Source organism: Aquarana catesbeiana, linkage group LG09 (assembly GCF_042186555.1).
Source record: "Aquarana catesbeiana isolate 2022-GZ linkage group LG09, ASM4218655v1, whole genome shotgun sequence".
In the NCBI taxonomy this organism is placed as follows: domain Eukaryota; kingdom Metazoa; phylum Chordata; class Amphibia; order Anura; family Ranidae; genus Aquarana; species Aquarana catesbeiana.
Genome location: NC_133332.1, coordinates 315,900,017 through 315,921,371, shown reverse-complemented (window position 1 = coordinate 315,921,371; position 21,355 = coordinate 315,900,017). Strand labels below are relative to the sequence as shown.

Genomic DNA, 21,355 nt, shown 5'->3' with positions numbered 1-21,355 from the left:
TCCAAACCCATTTCTATCTGAATTTCCACATTGTGCTTTTTTTCTAGTCTAGTCAGCTGCAGGCCAGGTCATTCCCCATCCAGCAGGACATGTAATCGAAGGAACGGGATTGCTGCTGACATCAGTGCTCTTATATGGTGGGCAGATGTTAGTATATTTAGTCCATGTCATTGACAATGTAAGGGCATTGACAATACCAGCATCCCTCCCCTTTGTTTATGTGTGCTGAAGGGGTTTGGAGAATGACCCAACCTGCAGTTGCTTTGACTAGAAAAGTGTTCTCTAAACTTTGGTTCGGGGCCCAATGCAACCCTTTGCTTGTCTTTATCCAGCCCTTGGGGCACTATTCCTTCCACTGATACCAACAATGGGGCACTACTTCTGCGATTGGCTCAAATGATGGGGCACTATTCCTCCCACTGATACCAACAATGCATTGTTTATTCCCCACTGATGACAAGACAATTGCTACTGCCAATGGTCACAGTCAGGCCCCCCTACAGTCTGAAGGGCAGGAAATTGCCCCTTTGTTTAAAAAGTTTGGAGACTCCTATACAAGAATGTACCACAAAGAGGTAATTAAGATAGAAATGAGTTTGGAGGACACCTGAGCTTATCTCTACTAAACAATACACAGCAGCAGACTACAGCTTTGGCTGCTGGGGATTCAAAGGAAATACCACATTATCATACACAGTTAACAAAGGTCTAAATGTCCCTGAGGTTCACAGAATATGTATTGTAGAATGGATGCTCAGATGTGTTATCCATGGGTCGTGATAGAGGGAAACCAGAAGAAAATGATTAACAGGGTAGGTGGGGAAGACACGGGCACAGTGCTGTAGGCCCAGGCCAGCGGCAAGGTGTGGCTGCATACAATAGAAGTAGGATAAATTTTGGCTCTGAGTGGTTGACCATGCTGAAAGTCTCAACCACTCCATGATATTGAAACCACCCCTCCCATACACAGTCAACAAAGGTCCACATGTCCCAGAGGTTTACAGAATATGTATTCCAGAATGGATGGGTAGGTGCTGTGTTCAAAGGTTTTAGATAAAGAGGACAATGGGAAGGAAATGAGCAACAGGTAAGAGAGGAAGGGGTAGTGAAGACACAGGCATGGTGCTGTAGGCCCACCTCAGCAGCAAGGTGTAGCTTCACACAATAGAAGTGGGATAACTTTGGTTCTGAGTGGTTGACAATGTTAAAGGTCTCAACCACTCACAATATCGACCCCATACAGTCAACAAAGGTCCACAGAATATGTATTTCAGAACAGATGGGTAGGTACTGTGTCCAAGGATTCAGATAAAGAGGAAAAAGGCAAGCAAAGGGTTTCTCAACCAGGGTTCTGTGGGACTGTAGGGTTCATTGAGCAATTACTGCTTCTCAGATAAGTTGCCACTCATACCATTAATATTTTTAGCTATCTGTAAGAGGGGGGAATTCTTTCCAATGACCACAAGTGCAAGGAACATTCTTCCCACTGACCCTCACACTAGCTTTTTCAAGGGTTGAAAAGGTTTTGGTAGGTAGGTAAGACATGGGCAAGGTGCTGTAGGCCCAGGCCAGTGGAAAGGTGTGACTGCACACATCAGTTGGACAACTTTGGCTCTGTGTGCCAGACAATGCTGAAGATCTCAACCACTCCATATCACCCCCCCCCCCCCCACACACAATAGAATTGGGATTACTTTGGTTCTGAGTGGTTGACAATGTTGAAGGTCTCAACCATTCATATCTACCCAATACACAGTTAACAAAGGTCCCCGTAATAAGTATTTCAGAACAGATGGGTAGGTCCTGTGTTCAATGGCTGTGAGAGAGGAAGCAAATGAGCAACAGAGTAGAGGAAGGGTAGGTAGGAAAGACATGAGCTGTAGGTCCACCCCATCAGCAAAGCATGGCTGCATACAGTAGAAATGAGACAGTGATTGTTCATTGCTAAAACTCAGCCACTCCATGATATCACCCCCTTTTTGCATTATGTGGATTTCAAGAACCCCCCCCCCCCTTATTTAGGAAAGAGAGAGGCTTTGTTTAACAGAATCCAAGGACCCCTATCTGTGTTTAAATAATCTTCGGAATTGTGGAGATATGTTCTTAGGATCTCCATTCTCATAAGAGGACGAAGCTCCTGTACCCAGTCCTTAATGTGCAAAGCTAAGGAGGATCCCCAATGTCCTGATATAATGGTATGCATTGCTAGAAGAAAGAAGCGGTAGCGGTTGACCTTTAACACTTAATTAGAACCGGGCAGAATAGAGAGCCGTGGAGATTTGGACACAGATGTTCCCCTATTATATTCGGAATAAACCTTTAGCACATAAGAACACCACAAGTAAAGATTATATATCAGGGTTTATCAACCAGGGTTCCTCCAGAGGTTGCTAGGGGTTCCTTGACCAATTTCTGCCTCTCAGATAAGTTACCATTGATCTTTGTAGCTATCTGTAAGAGGGTAATTATGGTCATTTTTAGCAGGGGTTCACTCATATCGGAAAGATATTTCAAGGGTTCCTCTGTGTTTGAAAAGGTCTGTAATATCCTCCAAGTCAGCCTTTCTCAACCTTCTTTTTAGGAACACTTGAAATAAAATTTCCATTCTGAGGGAATTACTAAAAATAATTCATTGTTGGTCATTGAGAAGCAATGCCCCTTACATTGGTAGTAAGAAGAATGCCCCCCCTCATTACATTAGTGGTCAGAATACCACACTTCCAGACAGCCAAAAAGATCTCTGATGTCATAGTGCTGGCTCTGCCAAGTGGTGTTAGTCCCATCGCTATTCAGGCTCCATCAGATGGGGAGGTCAAGGAACCCTGGTTAAAGAATGGTTGTTCTAAGCATTCCCAATTATACAATAGAAATGAGTCATCACTCACAAAATATAGGACAAAACATTTTATTCTGTTATTAGTTTAATATCGTACATCCTTCATAAATGTATTTATCAATTTTACAGTTTTCGTACTTCATTTTAAAAGGTATACTTGTGTCGCCTACATCATTTTCTAGGGCAGAAGGCCTGCTACCTCCGCTGCCAGACCAGACGTCTTCTATACATGGCTGTGTCTTCTGGCAGTAAAAGAGTTTTTTTGTTTTTTTTTTTAAATCTGTAAATGAGGTAACATTTCACAGTACAATTTTCTTCAAGTTTTTTGTTTAAATAACTAAATTCTTTTTTCTGTGTTTTTTTTCTGTTAAAATAAAAAAAGTAGGAAAAAGGGGTCTTTACAAAGGAAATCCCACAATCAAAGAAAATAAGTTCCATTTTTCTGACATTCCAAACGGTCCTGCCCGATGAGTTTGTTAAAAAAAGGAGTAATGGGGAACTGGATATGCTGGAAATTTCATAACTGGTAAGAGGACCATCCTTTTAGGGATACCTGAAAAGACAAGAGACTCGGGTAAGTGTTCTTTTTACATTCTATGTAATACAGGAACAGATATGTGCTGACAGTTTACTCTGTACAGCAATGGTCTTCAAACTACGGCCCTTTGCTTGCTTTTATCTGGCCCTTGGGGCATAATCCCCCCCACTGACACCAATGGTAGGGCACAATTCCTCCCATTGGAAAGGGCACAATTGATGGGACACAATTTCTCCCAATGATGGGAAACAATTCCTCCCCAATGAAACCAATTCCTATCAATGACAGGACACAATTTCTCCCAATGACACCAATGATGGGACACAATCCCCCCACAATGAAACCGATGATGGGGCACAATCCCCCCCCTCCCAATGAAACCAATGATGGGGCACAATTCCTCCCAATGATTGCAAACAATTCCTCCCCAATGAAATCGATGACAGGGCACAATTTCTCCTACGGACACCAAAAATGGGACAAAATTCCTATCAATGATGGGACACAATTTCTACCAATGACACCAACAATGGGGCCCAATGTTGGGACACTATTCCTCCCCAATGATGGGAAACAATTCCTCCCCAATAAAACCGATGATGGGACACAATGTCTCTCAATGAAACAAATGATGGGAAACCATTCCTCCCAATGACACCAACAATGGGGCCCAATGATGCGACAATTCCTCCCAATGATGGGACACTATTCCCCCCCCAATGAAGGGAAACAATTCCTCCCCAATGAAACCGATGATGGGACACAATTTCTCGCCCCCCCAATGAAGGGAAACCATTTCTCCCAATGATGAGACACAATTCCTCCCCAATGAAACCGATGACGGGGCACAATTTCTCTCAATGGAACCAATGATGGGAAACAATTCCTCCCCAATGAAACCGACGACGGGGCACAATTTCTCCTATTGACACCAACAATGGGACAAAATTCCTATCGATGGGACACAATTTTTACCAATGACACCAACAATGGGGCCCAACGATGGGACACAATTCCTCCCCAATGAAACCAATGACAGGACACAATTTCTAAAAACGACATCAATGATGGGACACAATCCCCCCACAATGAAACCAATTATGGGGCACAATTCCCTCCCCCCTCCCAATGAAACCAATGATGGGGCACAGTTCCTCCCCAATGAAATCAATGACAGGGCACAATTTCTCCTACTGACACCAACAATGGGACAAAATTCCTATCAATGATGGGACACAATTTCTACCAATGACACCAACAATGGTGCCCAATGATGGGACACTATTCCTCCCCAATGATGGGATACAATTTCTCCCAATGGGGCCCAATGATTGGACACTATTCCCCCCAATGAAGGGAAACAATTCCTCCCCAATAAAACTGATGATGGGACACGTCGTCTCTCAATGAAACAAACGATGGGAAACCATTCCTCCCAATGACAGGGCACAATTTCTACCAATGACACCAACAATGGGGCCCAATGATGCGACAATTCCTCCCAATGATGGGACACTATTCCCCCCCAATGAAGGGAAACAATTCCTCCCCAATGAAACCGATGATGGGACACAATTTCTCCCAATGGGGCCCGATGATGGGACACTATTCCCCCCCAATGAAGGGAAACTATTTCTCCCAATGACGGGACACAATTCCTCCCCAATGAAACCGACGACGGGGCACAATTTCTCTCAATGGAACCAATGATGGGAAACAATTCCTCCCCAATGACACCAATGATGGGGCATTGTTTTTTTTTTCCCCACCAACGTCAGGACCTTTTCTACTCCCAATGGCCACAGTCCAGCCCTCCTAAAGTCTGAAGGACAGTAAACTGAGCCTTTGTTTAGAAAGTTTGGAGACCAAATAAAATGAACCTCTTACATTTCAAAAGGTCAAAAAAAGCGATTGTACAGTATAACAGTTATACCCTTCCTAGAGAGATCAGATTCCCCCTGTGTATGTGTAGTGGCATCATTTACCTTCACCGGTTGCTCTGGTGGCAACTCTAACATTTTGGATTTCCTCTCACCAAAGGGGGGGGGGTTGGGGGTTGGAAGATACTGAAATGCTGGTTTACACAAAAGAAAAAGGCATTTGAAATCTTTTTTTCAGCACCCTACAAATTGAAGCCAAACTCTGGGCACAAGAAAGATCGACCTTTGTAGTGCCCTCCCTTATGATCTGGATTCAAAAATACTTTTGCCGCGCCCTCCTCCCACTACTGTAAGTTTTAAATGCTCTTTTTTTTTTCCCTGGGTGTAATGTTTACCTTATTCCTCACTCCAGTTAGGTCCTTCTAGCAGTGTGACGGATCCCATGAAACCTCCCTCTAAGGTTCTCCTGGCCAAGGTCACAATCCTGCCTCCTCCACGTAGGGTTCATAGCCCTACATTGTATACAATCATGCTGAAGGACAGCGCCGAAGCAGGGATAAGGTGAGTAATGCAGCCTTCTCACAACCCCTCCCCCCTCTAGACATAGACATTTTACCCTTGCAGTGCAGAGGAGACCTACTGCATGAGTATTTTTCTCTTCCAGGCTTTAAAGCCGATCTCCAGGTTTCATTTAACGTTAAATAGATCATCCGGGCCAAGCTGGTTCAAACAGTTTACTGGCCTAAGAGGTGTGCTTGTATTACCTGTACAATGCATCCGGAAAGTATTCACAGCGCTTCGCTTTTTCCACATTTTTGTTATGTTACATCCTTATTCCAAAACTGATTAAATTATTTTCCTCAAAATTCTACAAATACCCCATAATGACAACATGAAAGACGTTTGTTTGAAATCTTTGCAAATTGATTAAAAAAAAAAAAAAAATCTGATGTACATGGGAGGAGCCTGTGATACTTATGGACATGGGAGGAGCCCGTGATACTTATGGACATGGGAGGAGCCTGTGATACTTATGGACATGGGAGGAGCCTGTGATACTTAACTACTTCCCTACCCGCCCATAGTAATATGGCGCCCGCAGGAGGGATCTCCCATCCTGTGCACGGCGTCATATGACGTCCTGGGCTTCCCGGCCGCCTAGGGGGCGCGCGTGTCCGGCGGCCGCGATGTCCGTCGGGCACCTGCGATTGCCCGTTAACCGAGCAGGACCGTGGATCTGTGTGTGTCTGAGGGTTGAACTGACAGATCGTCTGTTCATACAGAGTATGAACAGCGATCTGTTAGTTTCCCTGCACAGTCCCCTCCCCCCTTCAATTAGAACACACAATAGGACACACATTAACCCCTTGATCGCCCCCTAGTGGTTAACCCCCTTCACTGCCAGTGACCTTTTTACAGTAATCAATGCTTTTTAATCGCACTGATCGCTGTATTAATGCCAGTGGTCCCAAAAAAGGTGTCAAAATTGTCCGACGTGTCCGCCATAATGCCGCAGTCACGATAAAAATCTCTGATCGCCGCCATTACTAGTAAAAAAAAAAAAAAAAAAAAAAAAAAAAGAATAAAAAAGCCATAAATCTATCCCCTATTTTGTAGACGCTATAACTTTTGCGCAAACCAATCAATATGCTCTTATTGCGATTTTTTTTTTTTTTTTTTTTTAACCAAAAATATGTATCGTCCTAAACTGAGGGAAAAATTTTTTTTAAATATATTTTTTGGGGGTATTTATTATAGCAAAAAGTAAAAAATATAGCTTTTTTTGCAAAATTGACGCTTTTTCTTTTGTTTATAGCGCAAAATAATAAAAAAAGCAGGAGGCGATCAAATACCACCAAAAGAAAGCTCTTTTTGTGGGGAAAAAAGGACGTCAATTTTGTTTAGGAGCCACGTCCGCGCAGTTGTCAGTTAAAGCAACGCAGTGCCGAATCGCAAAAAGTGCTCCGGTCTTTGGCCAGCCGGAAGGTATGGGGGCTGAAGTGGTTAATAAATTTGCAAAGATTTTAAACAAACTTCTCTCACGTTGTCATTATGGGGGATGGTTTGTGGAGTTTTGAGGAAAATCATGAATTTAATCCATTTTACATTAAGTCTGTAACATAACAAAATGTGGAAGAAGTGAAGCGCTGTGAATACTGTCTGGATGCTCTGTATGTAGCTTCAGCTTCATATAGTATACAGCGCCGTGTTCTAGTAACAGGATGAGAACTTCCCGCCCCACTCCCAGAAAGAAGATCGAGTCGGGCTGAGCACTGCTTAGCCATTTAGAGGACGCTTTGTATTCTACGATTGGATACAAAACTTCCTCCTATTGGCTGAGGTGGAATTGGTGACCTCATCAGCCAATGAGGGGAAGCTTTATATTCATTCCTAGAATACAAAGCTCCCTGTGAATGGCTGAGGCTGCTCGGCCTAACTTAATTTTTTTTTTTTTTTCCGGGAGTGAAATGGGAAGTCTTAGTACTACTTCCAGAGCACAGCGATGTATAGATGAGGCTACATACAAGGAATACAGCCGCCACAACTGTTAGTGCAGGAAATAGTTTGGTCCAGCTTGGTCCGAACAAACTATTTCAAAGTCAAATGAAACTGGAAGATTCAGCTTTAAAAGCCCAACTCTGGGCTGGAAGAAAAAAAAAAAAAATACTCATGCAATGGGTCTCCCCTGCACAGGTAAAATGTCTATGTCTTGAGCGGGGGGAGGTGAGAAGGCTGCATCACTTACCTTATATCCCTTCTTGGGCGCTGTCCTCCAGCAGCATCATCATCATCATCATCATCATCATCATCATCATCATGCACTGCAGGGGTAGTTTTTCCTTGTGCCCGGAATTTGATTTTACATTTGTAGGTGAAGCCGGGGCGCTGAAAAAAGATTTCAAACGCCTTTTTTCTTTTGTAAAAAAAACAATATTTTCAGTACCTTGGTGGTCAGTTTAAAAAAAAAAAAAAAAAAAAGAAAAAAAAAGGTAAAATTGGGCTTAAATATACAGTACTGTGCAAAAGTCTTAGGCAGGTGTGATGCTAATGCTGTAAATGAAGAAAGCTTTCAGAAATCGAAGTGTTAATATTTTATTTTTGATCAATGAACAAGATGGAAAGTAAATGAAGAGAAATCCAATCCATATTTAGGGTGTGACCCCCCCCCCCCCCCGCATTCCCGGTAGACTTGCACACAATTGGTGAAGGGATTAGGTAGGTAGGTTGTTCTCTGTACATCTTGGAGAACTAAGCACAGATCTTCCCTGGTTGTCGGCTGCCTCCAATCCTTCTGTCTCTTTATGTCATCCTAGACGGGCTCCATGATGGTGAGATCAGGGCTCTGTGGGGGGCCAAACCATCTCTACCAGGACTCCTTGTTGTACTTTACACTGAAGATAGTTCTTGATGACATTGGCTGGATGTTTGGGGTGGTTTTCCTGCTGGGGTATACATTTGGGGCCATTTGCACGCCTTCCTGATGGTATGGCATGATGGAGAAGTATCTGCCTGTATTTCTCAGCATTGAGGACACCATTGATCCTAACCAAAATCTCCAACTATTTGCAGAATTGCAGTCCCAAACTTGCAAGGAACCTCCACCATGCTTCACAGTTGCCTGCAGACACTCATTGTATCACTCTCCAGCCCTTCCCCCCCCAGCAAACTGACTTCCGCTGCAGCCAAATATTTCACATTTTGATTTGTCAGTCCAGAGCACCGACTCATCTTTCTGCACCCCGGTTCCTATGGTTTCCTGCATAGGACAAGGCTAAGCAACTCAACTATGCATGAAAGCATAGAAACTGGGGTGCAGAAAAATGACAGCCGGTGCTCTGGACTGACGAGTCAAAATGTGAAATATTTGGCTGTAGCAGAAGGCAGTTTGCTGGAGGAAGGGCTGGATAGCAGCACAATAATGAGTGTGTGCAGCCAACTGTGAAGCATGGTGGAGGTTCCTTGCAAGTTTAGGACTGCATTTCTGCAAATGAAGTTGGAAATTTGGTCAGGAATAATGGTGTCCCCAATGCTGAGAGATACAGGCAGATACTTCATCATGCCATACCATCAGGGAGGCGTGCAATTGGCCCCAAATTTATTCTGCAGCAGGACAACCACCCCAAACATACAGCCAATGTCATCAAGCACTATCTTCAGTGTAAAGAAGAGCAGGGAGTCCTGGAAGTGATGGTTTGGCCCCCCACAGAGCCCTGATCTCACCATCATGGAGCCCATCTGGGATGACATCAAGAGACACAAGGATTGGAGGCAGCCGTCATCCACAGAAGATCTGTGCTTAGTTCTCCAAGATGTACAGAGGACAACCTACCTGCCGAGTTCCTTCACAAACTGTATGCAAGTTTACCTAGAAGGGAAAAAAATGAATGATAACACAAACTTTTCTTTCACTCATGGTCAGTGTTTGGCTGAAGCCATTTATTATCAATCATCTGTGTTTACTCTTTTTACATCATAATCACAACAGAAACTACCCAAATGACCCTGATCAAAAGTTTACATACCCCAGTTCTTAATACCGTGTATTGCCCCCTTTAACATCAATGACAGCTTGAAGTCTTTTGTGATATTTGTAGATGAGGCTCTTTATCTTCTCAGATGGTAAAGCTGCCCATTCCTCTTGGCACAAAGCGTCCAGTTCCTGTAAATTATTGGGCTGTCTTGCATGAATTGCAAATAATTTGAGATCTCCCCAGAGTGGCTCAATGATATTGAGGTCAGGAGACTGAGATGGCCACTCCAGAACCTTCACTTTATTCTGCTGTAGCCAATGACAGGTGGACTTGGCCTTGTGTTTTGGATCATTGTCATGTTGGAATGTCCAAGTACGTCCCATGCGCAGCTTCCTGACTGATGAATGCAAATGTTCCTCCAGTATTTTTTGATAACATACTGCATTCATCTTGCCAACAATTTTGACCAAATTTCCTGTGCCGTTGTAGCTCACACATCCCCAAAACATCAGCGATCCACCTCACAGTAGGAATGGTGGACCTTTCATCATAGGCCTTGTTGACTTCTCTCCAAATGAATATGGTTGTGGCCAAAAAGCTCAATTTTGGTCTCATCACTTCAAATGACTTTGTGCCAGAAGGTTTGAGGCTTGTCTCTGTGCTGTTTGGTGTATTGTAAGCGGGATACTTTGTGGCATTTGCGTAGTAATGGCTTTCTTCTGGGGACTCGACCATGCAGCCCATCTTTCTTCAAGTGCCTCCTTATTGTGCATCTTGAAACAGCCACACCACATGTTTTCAGAGAGTCCTGTATTTCACCTGAAGTTATTTGTGGGTTTTTCTTTGCATGCAGAACAATTTTTCTGGCAGTTGTGGCTGAAATTTTAGTTGTTCTACCTGACCGTGGTTTTTTTTTTTTTTAACAGAACCCCTCATTTTCCACTTCTTGATTAGAATTTGAACACTGTTGATTGGCATTCTCAATTCCTTGGATATCTTTTTATATCCCTTTTCCTGCAAGATCCTTTGACAATTCTTTTGCTTTTCCCATGATTTAGAATCCAGAAACATCAGTGCAGTACTGGATGAAAGATGCAAGGGTCTGTCAGGAGTCCAGAAACTCATTGACCTTTTATACACACATACTAATTACAACAGATTACAGGTGAGGATGGTTACCTTTAATAGCCATTCAAACCCCTTTGTGTCAAAATGTATGCATGTTATCAGGCCAAAATCACCAGGGTATGTAAACTTTTGATCAGGGTCATTTGGGTAGTTTCTGTTGTGATGATGTAAAAAAGAGTAAGCACAGTTGATCTATAATAAATGGCTTCAGCCAAACACTAACCATGAGTGAAAGAAAAATTGGTGTGTTATCATTCATATTCTCTGAAAAATGGCCAAGAAATCAAATTCTGCCAGGGTATGTAAACTTATGAGCACAACTCTGTGTGCGTGTGTAATAAATATATATATATATATATATATATATATATATATATATATATATATATATATATACATACACACACACACATACACACTCACAAAAGTGAGTACACCCCTCACAGTTTTAGTAAATCTTTTCTTCTATCTTTTCATGTGACAACACTGAAGAAATGACACTTGTCTACAATGTAAAGTAGTGAGTGTACAGCTTGTATAACAGTGTAAATTTGCTGTCCCCTCAAAATAACTCAACACACAGCCATAAATGTCTAAACCGCTGGCAACAAAAGTCAGTACACCCCTAAGTGAAAATGTCCAAATTGGGCCCAATTAGCCATTTTCCCTCCTCGGTGTCATGTGACTCGTTAGTGTTACAAGGTCTCAGGTGTGAATGGGGAGCAGGTGTGTTAAATTTGGAGTTATCGCTCTCACTCTCTCATACTGGTCACTGGAAGTTCTACATGGCAAAGAACTCTCTGAGGATCTGGAAAAAAAAAGAATTGTTGCTCTACATAAAGATGGCCTAGGCTATAAGAAGATTGCCAAGACCCTGAAACTGAGCTGCAGCACGGTGGCCAAGACCATACAGCGGTATAACAGGACAGGCTCCCCTCAGAACAGGCCTCGCCATGGTCCACCAAAGAAGTTGAGGTCACGTGCTCAGCGTCATATCCAGAGGTTGTCTTTGGGAAATAGACGTATGAGTGCTGCCAGCATTGCTGCAGAGGTTGTAGGGGTCAGCCTGTCAGTGCTCAGACCATACACCGCACACTGCATCAAATTGGTCTGCATGGCTGTCATCCCAGAAGGAAGCCTCTTCTAAAGATGATGCACAAGAAAGCCTGCAAACAGTTTGCTGAAGACAAGCAGACTAAGGACATGGATTACTGGAACCATGTCCTGTGGTCTGATGACACCAAGATAAACTTATTTGGTTCAGATGGTGACAAGCGTGTGTGGGGGCAACCAGGTGAGGAGTACAAAGACAAGTGTGTCTTGTCTACAGTCAAGCATGGTGGTGGGAGTGTCATGGTCTGGGGCTGCATGAGTGCTGCCGGGACTGGGGAGCTACAGATCATTGAGGGAACCATGAATGCCAACGTGTACTGTGACATACTGAAGCAGAGCATGATCCCCTCCTTTCAGAGACTGGACCGCAGGGCAGTATTCCAACATGATAACGACCCCAAACACACCTGCAAGACCACCACTGTCTTGCTAAAGAAGCTAAGGGTAAAGGTGATGGACTGGCCAAGCATGTCTCCAGACCTAAACCCTATTGATCATCTGTGGGACATCCTCAAACGGAAGGTGGAGGAGCGCAAGGTCTCTAACATCCACCAGCTCCGTGATGTCGTCATGGAGGAGGGGAAGAGGACTCCAGTGACAACCTGTGAAGCTCTGGTGACCTCCATGCCCAAGAGGGTTAAGGCAGTGCTGGAAAATAATGGTGACCACACAAAATATTGACACTTTGGGCCCTATTTGGAGATTTTCACTTAGGGGTGTACTGACTTTTGTTGCCAGCGGTTTAGACATTAATGGCTGTGTGTTGAGTTATTTTGAGGGGACAGTAAATTTACACTGTTATACAAGCTGTACACTCACTACTTTACATTGTAGACAAGTGTCATTTCTTCAGTGTTGTCACATGAAAAGATAGAAGAAAAGATTTACCAAAATGTGAGGGGGGTGTACTTACTTTTGTGGGATACTGTATATAGGATGTTAACAATAACCAATCAAGATTAAAAAACATCATGTGTATCCCACTTTGGTATCTCCGGTAATTAAGTGATCAACAAATGCTAAATCGCTCATTACTCATAAAATTTAAGAAAAAATATATGTATATTATAGACAACAACAATGTACATACTTCTACAATACACATAGAACTGTTAAATTGTATATTAACAATTAGATACCTACAAAATAGTTTAATCACTTCAATACCAGTCACTCCCCGCCCCCTTCCTGCCCAGGCCAACTTTCTGCGCTCTTTTTAAATGACAATTGCGCGATAATACAACACTGTACCCAAACAAATTTTTTTATCATTTTGTTCCCACAAATAGAGCTTTCTTTTGGTGGTATTTGGGGTTTTTGTTTTTTTGCTAAACAAAAAAAAAAAAAAAAACAAAAACAAAAAAAACAAAACAAAACAAAAAAAAGGTTTTTCTTCGTTTCTGTTATAAAATTTTGTAAAGTTTTCTCCTTCACTAATGGGCACTGATAAGGCAGCACTGATGGGCACTCTTGGGTGGCACTGATGGGCATCACCGTAAAGGAGGCACTGGCAGGCATTAGTGATGGGCACTGATTGGCGTAATTTGCGGGCACTGTGTGGCATCCCTGGTGGCCATGGGTGGCATACCTGGTGGTCCTATGCGGGCATTCTAGGGAGGAGGGGGGGGGCGGTCCGATCAGTGCTGACTGAAAAACTAACAGGTGGATCTGATTGGAATGGCATGTGAAAGGGGCTTAACACTTCTATCCACCATGACCTGCAAGAGATGCTGAATGAGTGATGTCTAGGGATGCACAGATACTAGTATCCGTACCGATACCAAGCATTTGCACGAGTATCGGTACTCGTGCAAATGCTCCGATGCCTGGTCCTCAAAGATCAGCAGGAGGGCTGGGGAGCCACACAGGTGATCGGTGCGGCGGTGGGGGCAGTTACAAGCACCGATCTCCCTGTATAGCTTTTCTGCCAGCTGCTTCTCCTTCTCTACCACCTGTAGCTGTCAGCTGCTTTATTAAAAGTTATACAGGGAGATCGGTGCTTGTAACTGCCCCCACCGCCGCACCGATCACCCCCGACTGTCCTCCGGTGTCCTCGTCACTCTCAGCTCCCCCGGTCCTCCTCCCTCTCTCTGGGTCCCCAGCTCCCCGTGTCCTTCCTCCCTCTCAGCAGTGTCCTCCTCTCTCTGTGCTCCCCTGGTCCTCTGTGTCCCCCTCTGGTGTCCGCCTCCCTATTTCCAGGCCCCTAACTCCCTGTGTCCTTCTCCCTCTCAGCTCCCCGGGTCCTCCCATGTCCTCCTCCTTCTCCCCATGTCCTCCTCTCTCTCAGCGGTGTCCTCCTCCTTCTCTGTTCCCCTGGTCCTCTGTGTCCCCCTCTGGTGTCTGCCTCCCTCTTTCCAGGCCCCCAGCTCCCTGTGTCCTTCTCCCTCTCAGCTCCCCCGGTCCTCCCCCTTCTCTCCGGCTCCCAATGTCCTCCTCTCACCAGTGTCCTCCTCGTTCTCTGTTCCCCTGGTCCCCTGTGTCTTCCTCCCTCTTTCCAGATACCCGTGTCCTCCTCCCTTCTTTGCTCCCCTGGTCCTCCTCCCTCTCTCCAGGTCTCCAGCTCCCCAGGTCCCCCCCTCCCCCTCAGTGCTCTCCTCCCTCTCTCTGGCTCCCCGGGTCCTCCTCCTAGTCCCCCCCCCCCCCTGTCCTGGATCTGTCAAGATAGAGAGCGGAGGAAGGAGCTGGTAAATCTGTCATTTACTGGCTCCTTCCTTTTCTGAATGAACAGAGTCAGTGATCACCAACTGCCCATAACTGAGCATCGTAATCGGTGTTTATGAATAGAGAGGAGCCTCCGTCTCCTCTCCATTCATCTTCAGTGCAGCTGAGGCTGCCGAGAAAGGAATTGGGGAATCTGTGTCCTCAGACCCTTTCCCTGTCTCAAGGTAGTATTGAAATTAAAAATCCAATAGACCTTTTTTTTTTTTTGCAGAGCATTCTGAATTTAATCGCCACCTCTCTTGGGCAAGACTGTCCGTTCTACCTCCCTGTATACACAGGCTTGAGACATCCTTATTATGACATTAGTTTCAATGCTTAACAACATTAGTCAAATGATTCTTGTGTATATCATGAAGATGACCAAGCAACTGGACTCTCAATCTGTGGATCATCCGACCCACATATTGTATAGAGCAGTGATGGTGAACCTTGGCACCCCCAGATGTTTTGGAACTACATTACCCATGATGCTCATGCACTCGGCAATGTAGTTGAGCATCATGGGAAATGTAGTTCCAAAACACCTGGTGGGTTCCAAGGTTCCCCATCACTGGACTAGAGCATAATTCACAGGTAATAATATATACTAAATACTTGGAGTTACAAATAAAACAACAGGATCTTATGATCGTTATTAGTAGCTGTGGAGTGAATCACCTCTTTTAATATGTGGGCAACACGGACATCCACCTCCTCCACATCGAAAAGACCTAAACTGCAACCAATGTGAAGACTGTTTACTTGTATATAGGCTAGGAGGCAGGGTTCTACCCGAAGTAGGGGGTCTACGAGAGACCTTTTTAATCCCTTTAGATAAAATTTGTGCATAGATGGGATCATTATATAGGAATGGGAGATATTTCTCAATGGTTAGCTCAATATTGCCAAACTCAACACTCAAAGGGGCCGAAAAAAACGGGACATCTTTAGACCTAAAGTTGTATTTCTTTTTATTTTTACTTTTTATTATCCCTGAGTAAATCCCCACCTTACAGTGTCGTTGCCAATATTGCTTGACTGATTCAAGATAGATTCCGAATAACCCCTCGTTTCTAAACTGTTATTTTATACTTACTACTTCTGTCTGGAACGCTAACTCCTCGCTACATATATGTTTGAGTTGCCCTACTGGTATACCTTTGATAGTATGTCGAGGAAGAAATTGCCCTACCGGTATACCTTTGATAGTATGTCGAGGAAGAAATTGCCCTAACGGTATACCTTTGATAGTATGTCGAGGAAGAAATTGCCCTACCGGTATACCTTTGATAGTATGTCCAGGAAGAAATTGCCCTACCGGTATACCTTTGATAGTATGTCGAGGAAGAAATTGCCCTAACGGTATACCTTTGATAGTATGTCCAGGAAGAAATTGCCCTACCGGTATACCTTTGATAGTATGTCCAGGAAGAAATTGCCCTACCGGTATACCTTTGATAGTATGTCCAGGATGTCCGGAATCTGCTCTCAGCAGGGTTATTTCCTGCCAGTGGTTTTCTGTACAACCTAGACACAAATCCTATTTGCCCTCACCTGCCAAAATTACATCCAGAAAATCCACGGACCCAGAATCCATACGACCTGTAAACCGCAGGTTGAGGTTATTATCATTAGGAGAAGAAAGCCAATCACCTAAACTACCCACCTCCTCTGTGCACACAAAAAAGCAGGTCGTCTATGTAGCGACTAAAAAAATGTTATCACAGAACGATGGGGACAACTAGCCCCCCAAAAAAAGTGGGACTTCTCCCACCATCCCATGTACATTTTTTTTTTTTTTTTTTTTTTGTGAATTTCAGCATGAAACTTGCAGTTGTGTACATACCATAAGCCGGCGCTGCGGTACTGTATCCATACGGAGCTGCATATCCTGGAAATAAAACATTAGAAAAGTCTGATTATAGATTGAGGTGGCATCCTACAGTATGAAAAAGGCAGCAAAGGAAACACAATGACACCCTTTCTAGACTCGCCATTTTCAGGGCCATCATTAGATGGATAGCGGAGGACCTCAAAATGAAGTCAATGAGCATAGCCATCAAGTAGAAAGGGTTATTTTCGTGTCTGGGAGGGTTCTCGTTTCTTCAGGTCATGGTGTACTTGGAGTAGGTAGTCACATTCAACTGGACTTGTTCTGCATCATTGAAGACGTTTCCCAGCTTATCCCTCAGTTCTAATGAACGTCAGACACGTTCGTCAACTGATCTTCTAGCTATGAATTGCTCTGATGGGATCCTAAAGAAGTGGCTTGGATAATCTGCCAATGTCTTCAACATTACAGAAGAAGTCCAGTTGAATGTGAATAACGACTTCTAAACAACATTTGTGGTTTTATGTATGTAAAATGTTTGAGATTTTAGGAATTAACTTGATTTCTCGCATATACGGTATTGTATGTAGGAAGCCTGACTTCCCAATCAGTTAGGGTCTCTTATGCTTTGTGCTCTGTGGTTGGATCACTCTTCATGGAGCATTTGATAGGTGTTGAGAAGACATCATTGTTGCCTCCTCACTCCTTCCTTTAACCCATACATACCTGCACCACAACCATGTGCATTGCCTGCAGAGATGCTGCAGCACGGCCCCATTCAGTTGAATAGGTCATGTTCAGTGGGTGGCACTGCCCACCGAACACAACAGGGATAGGAAGGGGGATCATTTTTGCCAGGCAGCAATGTATCATGGCATTTGCACACCCCGCTCACTGCCTTTGCAGCTTAAAAGGGAAGCGGTGATATATTACTTTTATCCCATCACTTGTCTTATATATGGTAATATTAATTCTATCCTGTCACACATCTTCTATAATAGACTAGTGGTTCTCAACCACCTGCTCAAGGCCTATAGCCAGGCCATGGTCTCCCCCCTTCTGGGTATACTGCTAGCTGGCACTCCCCCCACAGTGCCCCCTAAGATTATTTGGTCCCCACAGTCCCCCTCTGAGAGCCTTCAGTTCCAACAGTGCCTGCCAACCTCCCACAGTGCTGCCTAAAGTGCCTGCCAACCTCCCACAGTGCCCACCCCAGCTCCCTAAGAGTCTTTAGTCCCCACAGTACCCGACAACCTCCCACAGTGCCCCCCCCCAGCTCACCAAGAGTCTTTAGTCCCCACAGTACCTGCAGAGCCTTCAGTCCCCAAAGTGCCCCCCCAAGAGTATTTGGTCCCCACAGTGCCCCCTGAGAGCCCTCAGTTCCAACAGTGCCTGCCAACCTCCCATAGTGCTGCCTAAAGTGCCTGCCAACCTCCCACAGTGCTCCCCAACCCCCTAAAAGTCTTCAGTCTCCACAGTACCTGTCGACCTTTCACAGTGCCCCCCCAGCTACCCTAAGAGTCTACAGTCCCAACAGTACCTGCAGAGCCTAAGAGTATTTGATCCCCACAGTGCCCCCCCGAGAGCCTTCAGTTCCAACAGTGCCTGCCAACCTCCCACAGTGCCCCCCAACTACGAAGAGTCTTCAGTCTCCACAGTACCTGCTGACCTCCCACAGTGCCCCCCCCCCCCCCGACTGCCTAAGCATCTTTAGTCCCCACAGTACCTGCCAACTTTCTACTGTGCCCCCCAGCCCCCTTTAAGAGCTTTTAGTCTCCACTGTGAATGCCAATGTCTCACAGGGCACCCCCAGCTTCCTAAGAGCCTTCAGTTCCTACAGTGCCCTCCAGCCCTCTAAGAGTATGCGGTCCCCAAAGTACCTCCCCCCTTAGAGTCTTTAGTCCCCACATTGCCTGTTGGCCTCCCACTGTGCCCCTCCCCAGCCCCCAGAGTACCTGCCAACCTTCCACTGTGCCGCCCCCCCCCCCCCCAAGAGCTTTCAGTCCTCACAGTGCATACCAAAGTCTCACGGGGTACCCACAGCTCCCTAAGTGCCTTCAGTTTTTATAGTAGCCCCCTAAGAGTATTTGGTCTCCACAGTTCCCCCCTGAGAGCCTTCAGTTCCAACAGTGCCCCCCAATATCCCACAGTGCCCCCTGACCCCCTAAGTGTCTTCAGTCCCCACAATGCCGCCCCCCTCAGGAGTGTTCAGTGCCAACTGATCCCTCACAGTGCCCCCTTGCTTGCTGTGGAGCCTCTAGTTGCCCCCCATAGTGCCTCGACCAGTGCCCTCCAGTCTCCCACATTGTGCAAAGCCCCCAGGCTCCTCTAGAGCGATGTCCTTTTTTTTTTTTAATATATATATATTTTTGTGCATTATGAGAGCATTATATTCCCTATTTTTTCAGTTTTTTGTAATTCTGGTATTCAAAACAGTGACTTGTGTACCTTGGGTTATATATCCCGGGGCAGCAGCAGCAGCTCCCACAAAGGCCCCTCTGGCCAATGCCACTCGTCCTCTTCCTCGAGCCGCCTGTACAGCCGCCGATACCGCCGTACTGACCACTCCTTTAGTCTACAAAAGAAAACAAAGTTATGATGATTAGTGAATGTTACCTCCGATTTAACAAACAAGTAATTTAAACTTCTGTTGCTAAGAAAATAGAATATGCAAAAGTTGTTTAAGAGGTATGGACATTTTTGGCAATGTAAGGTGCCATACCTGTGAGATCCGCATTGGAGCTGGAAATCACTGTAGTAGACACTGCTACTACATCTCTACTACAGTGATCTCCGCTAGCTTCTGGGTCCCCTGCCGAGCAGCTGCCCTGCTGCTCACTGAACACCGGAGGTCACCGGCTCAGCACAGCCGGCAATTCAGAGAACCCTTTGCATTTCCTCAATGAATGTGAAGCGTTCTCGGATTGGGCGAGGTAGCGACGACAAAATCTCCACCTCGTCCAATCGAAGAATGCTTCACATTCATTGAGAACATTTAAAAGGGTTCCCTGAATGGTGCCCGTGCCGAGCAGGCAACCTCCTGTGTTCAATAAGCAGGGCAGCTGCTCGGCACCGGACCTAGAAACTAGCAGCAATCACTGTAGTAGTGGTGGAGTAGCATTGTTTACTACAGTGATTCCCAGCTTCCATGGGGATCCCACAGGTATGGTATATACATAGTTATACCATAACATAGTTATAGTTATTGGTCAAAGTGGGTGCAACATGTTAAATTTGCCATACCTAAACTTTCATTTTAAAGCCTAACACCACCGGGCTGCTCAGCCATTCACAGGAAGCTTTGCTTTCTACTGGCCATTCACAGGAAGCTTTGCTTTCTATTGGTCATTCACAGGAAGCTTTGCTTTCTATTGGTCATTCACAGGAAGCTTTGCTTTCTATTGGCCATTCACAGGAAACTTTGTATGCTATAAATGAATACAAAGTTTCCTCTGATTGGCAGAGATTGTGATGTCATCTGTCCTCCTCAGCCAATCAGAGGGAGCTTTGTATTCATTCATAGAATACAAAGCTTCCTGTCATTGGCCAATGGAATGCAAAGCTTCCGGTGAATGGCCAATGGAATTCAAAGCTTCCGGTGAATGGTCAGTGGAATACAAAGCTTCCGGGGAAAGGTCAGTGGAATACAAAGCTTCCGGGGAAAGGTCAGTAGAATACAAAGCTTCCGGTGAATGGTCAGTAGAATGAAAAGCTTCCTGTGAAATGCCAATAGAATGCAAAGCTTCCTGTGAATGGTCATTAGAATGCAAAGTAGTGCTCAGCTTAATTATTTTGTTTTCGGAGCAGGGCAGGAAGTCCCCACTGCGAGAACACAGAACTGTATACATAATGTATAAGGCTGAGGCTACATACAGTCAACACACGATGTATACTTTACAGCTAAGGCTACATACAGGTAATACAACGCACCCAATAGCGCTCGTTAGTGCAGTAAAGTTATTTTGGGCCAGCTTGGCCCGAATAAACCACTTAAAAAAGGGACGTAAAACATGGAGTTACCCTTTAGGCATTTAGAACCCCATTACCGCAGGATAGCAAAGCAGACAGCACACAGCTGTATGTAAATCTGACTTCCTGAACCTGGATTTGCAGGACTTCCACACAAAAACCTCACATTTCCTCCTGCAGTATTTAACAGCTGAACAGGGACAAGACATGCTCCGCAGCTTCCTGTTCTGTCTGGGAAGAAATTATAACAAACCAGAAGAGAACGCGTACCCCCCCCCACTGCTCAATGAAAGAGGCCGAGCTGGGAAAGTTACCAAATAAATCACGGGCCGGGCTTTGTAATGGTAATGAAGCCGTAACTGTGCAATTAATTCAGTCTGCAAACACCCAATAAAACCAGCGCAGGAATGTGTGAAAGTTCCTCTCCCTGATTTACACATCTGAGGAGGTTTTATTTCTTGATCATCTAAAATCTGCAGCATATTTTATAAGCCGACGAGTCTTTTGTGCTTGGGGAGCGAATATATACCTGAATATACAATGAAACAGCAAATCTTTGCATTATTTAAAGGAGACACAGCATTGATTTCCGATAACATTTACACCTCCTCACTTCCAGCACAAACCCTAATCATGGAGCTCAGTCTCTGCTTATAGGGTAAGTGGGCGGAGTCATGCAAATAATTTCTTTTTACTCCTTTTTTTTTTTAGCCAACAGTGCATCCAGAAAAACTGGTGTATAGCAGACATATGGCCATTATTTATGTCCTCGCTTCCATCACAAAGCATAACTCTGCCCACTTACCTGTAAGCAGAAACTTGTTTTTGGGTTTTATGGCATATTTTAATGTCAGCAGCTCCAAGCTGTACCACCTCCCTTATCTGTGT

General features: G+C 44.8%; 1 protein-coding gene across 9 annotated transcripts in view; it reads right to left on the bottom strand.

Moving 5' to 3' along the window:
* Positions 1-2,889: 2,889 nt before the first annotated feature.
* STRBP (spermatid perinuclear RNA binding protein) overlaps positions 2,890-21,355 on the bottom strand; it is a 210,798-nt gene continuing 192,332 nt past the window's right edge. For 7 of the 9 annotated variants that reach the window (XM_073600708.1, XM_073600705.1, XM_073600700.1 and 4 more), the window contains exons 17-20: positions 18,947-19,073; positions 16,514-16,558; positions 16,222-16,269; positions 2,890-3,389 (exon numbers count right to left, since the gene is read on the bottom strand). In XM_073600708.1, coding sequence (XP_073456809.1) covers positions 3,313-3,389; positions 16,222-16,269; positions 16,514-16,558; positions 18,947-19,073 — 297 coding nt within the window. In that variant the 3' untranslated portion in view covers positions 2,890-3,312. The remainder of the gene's footprint in view (positions 3,390-16,221; positions 16,270-16,513; positions 16,559-18,946; positions 19,074-21,355) is intronic. The other 2 variants (XM_073600707.1, XM_073600706.1) reach the window with 1 other exon arrangement.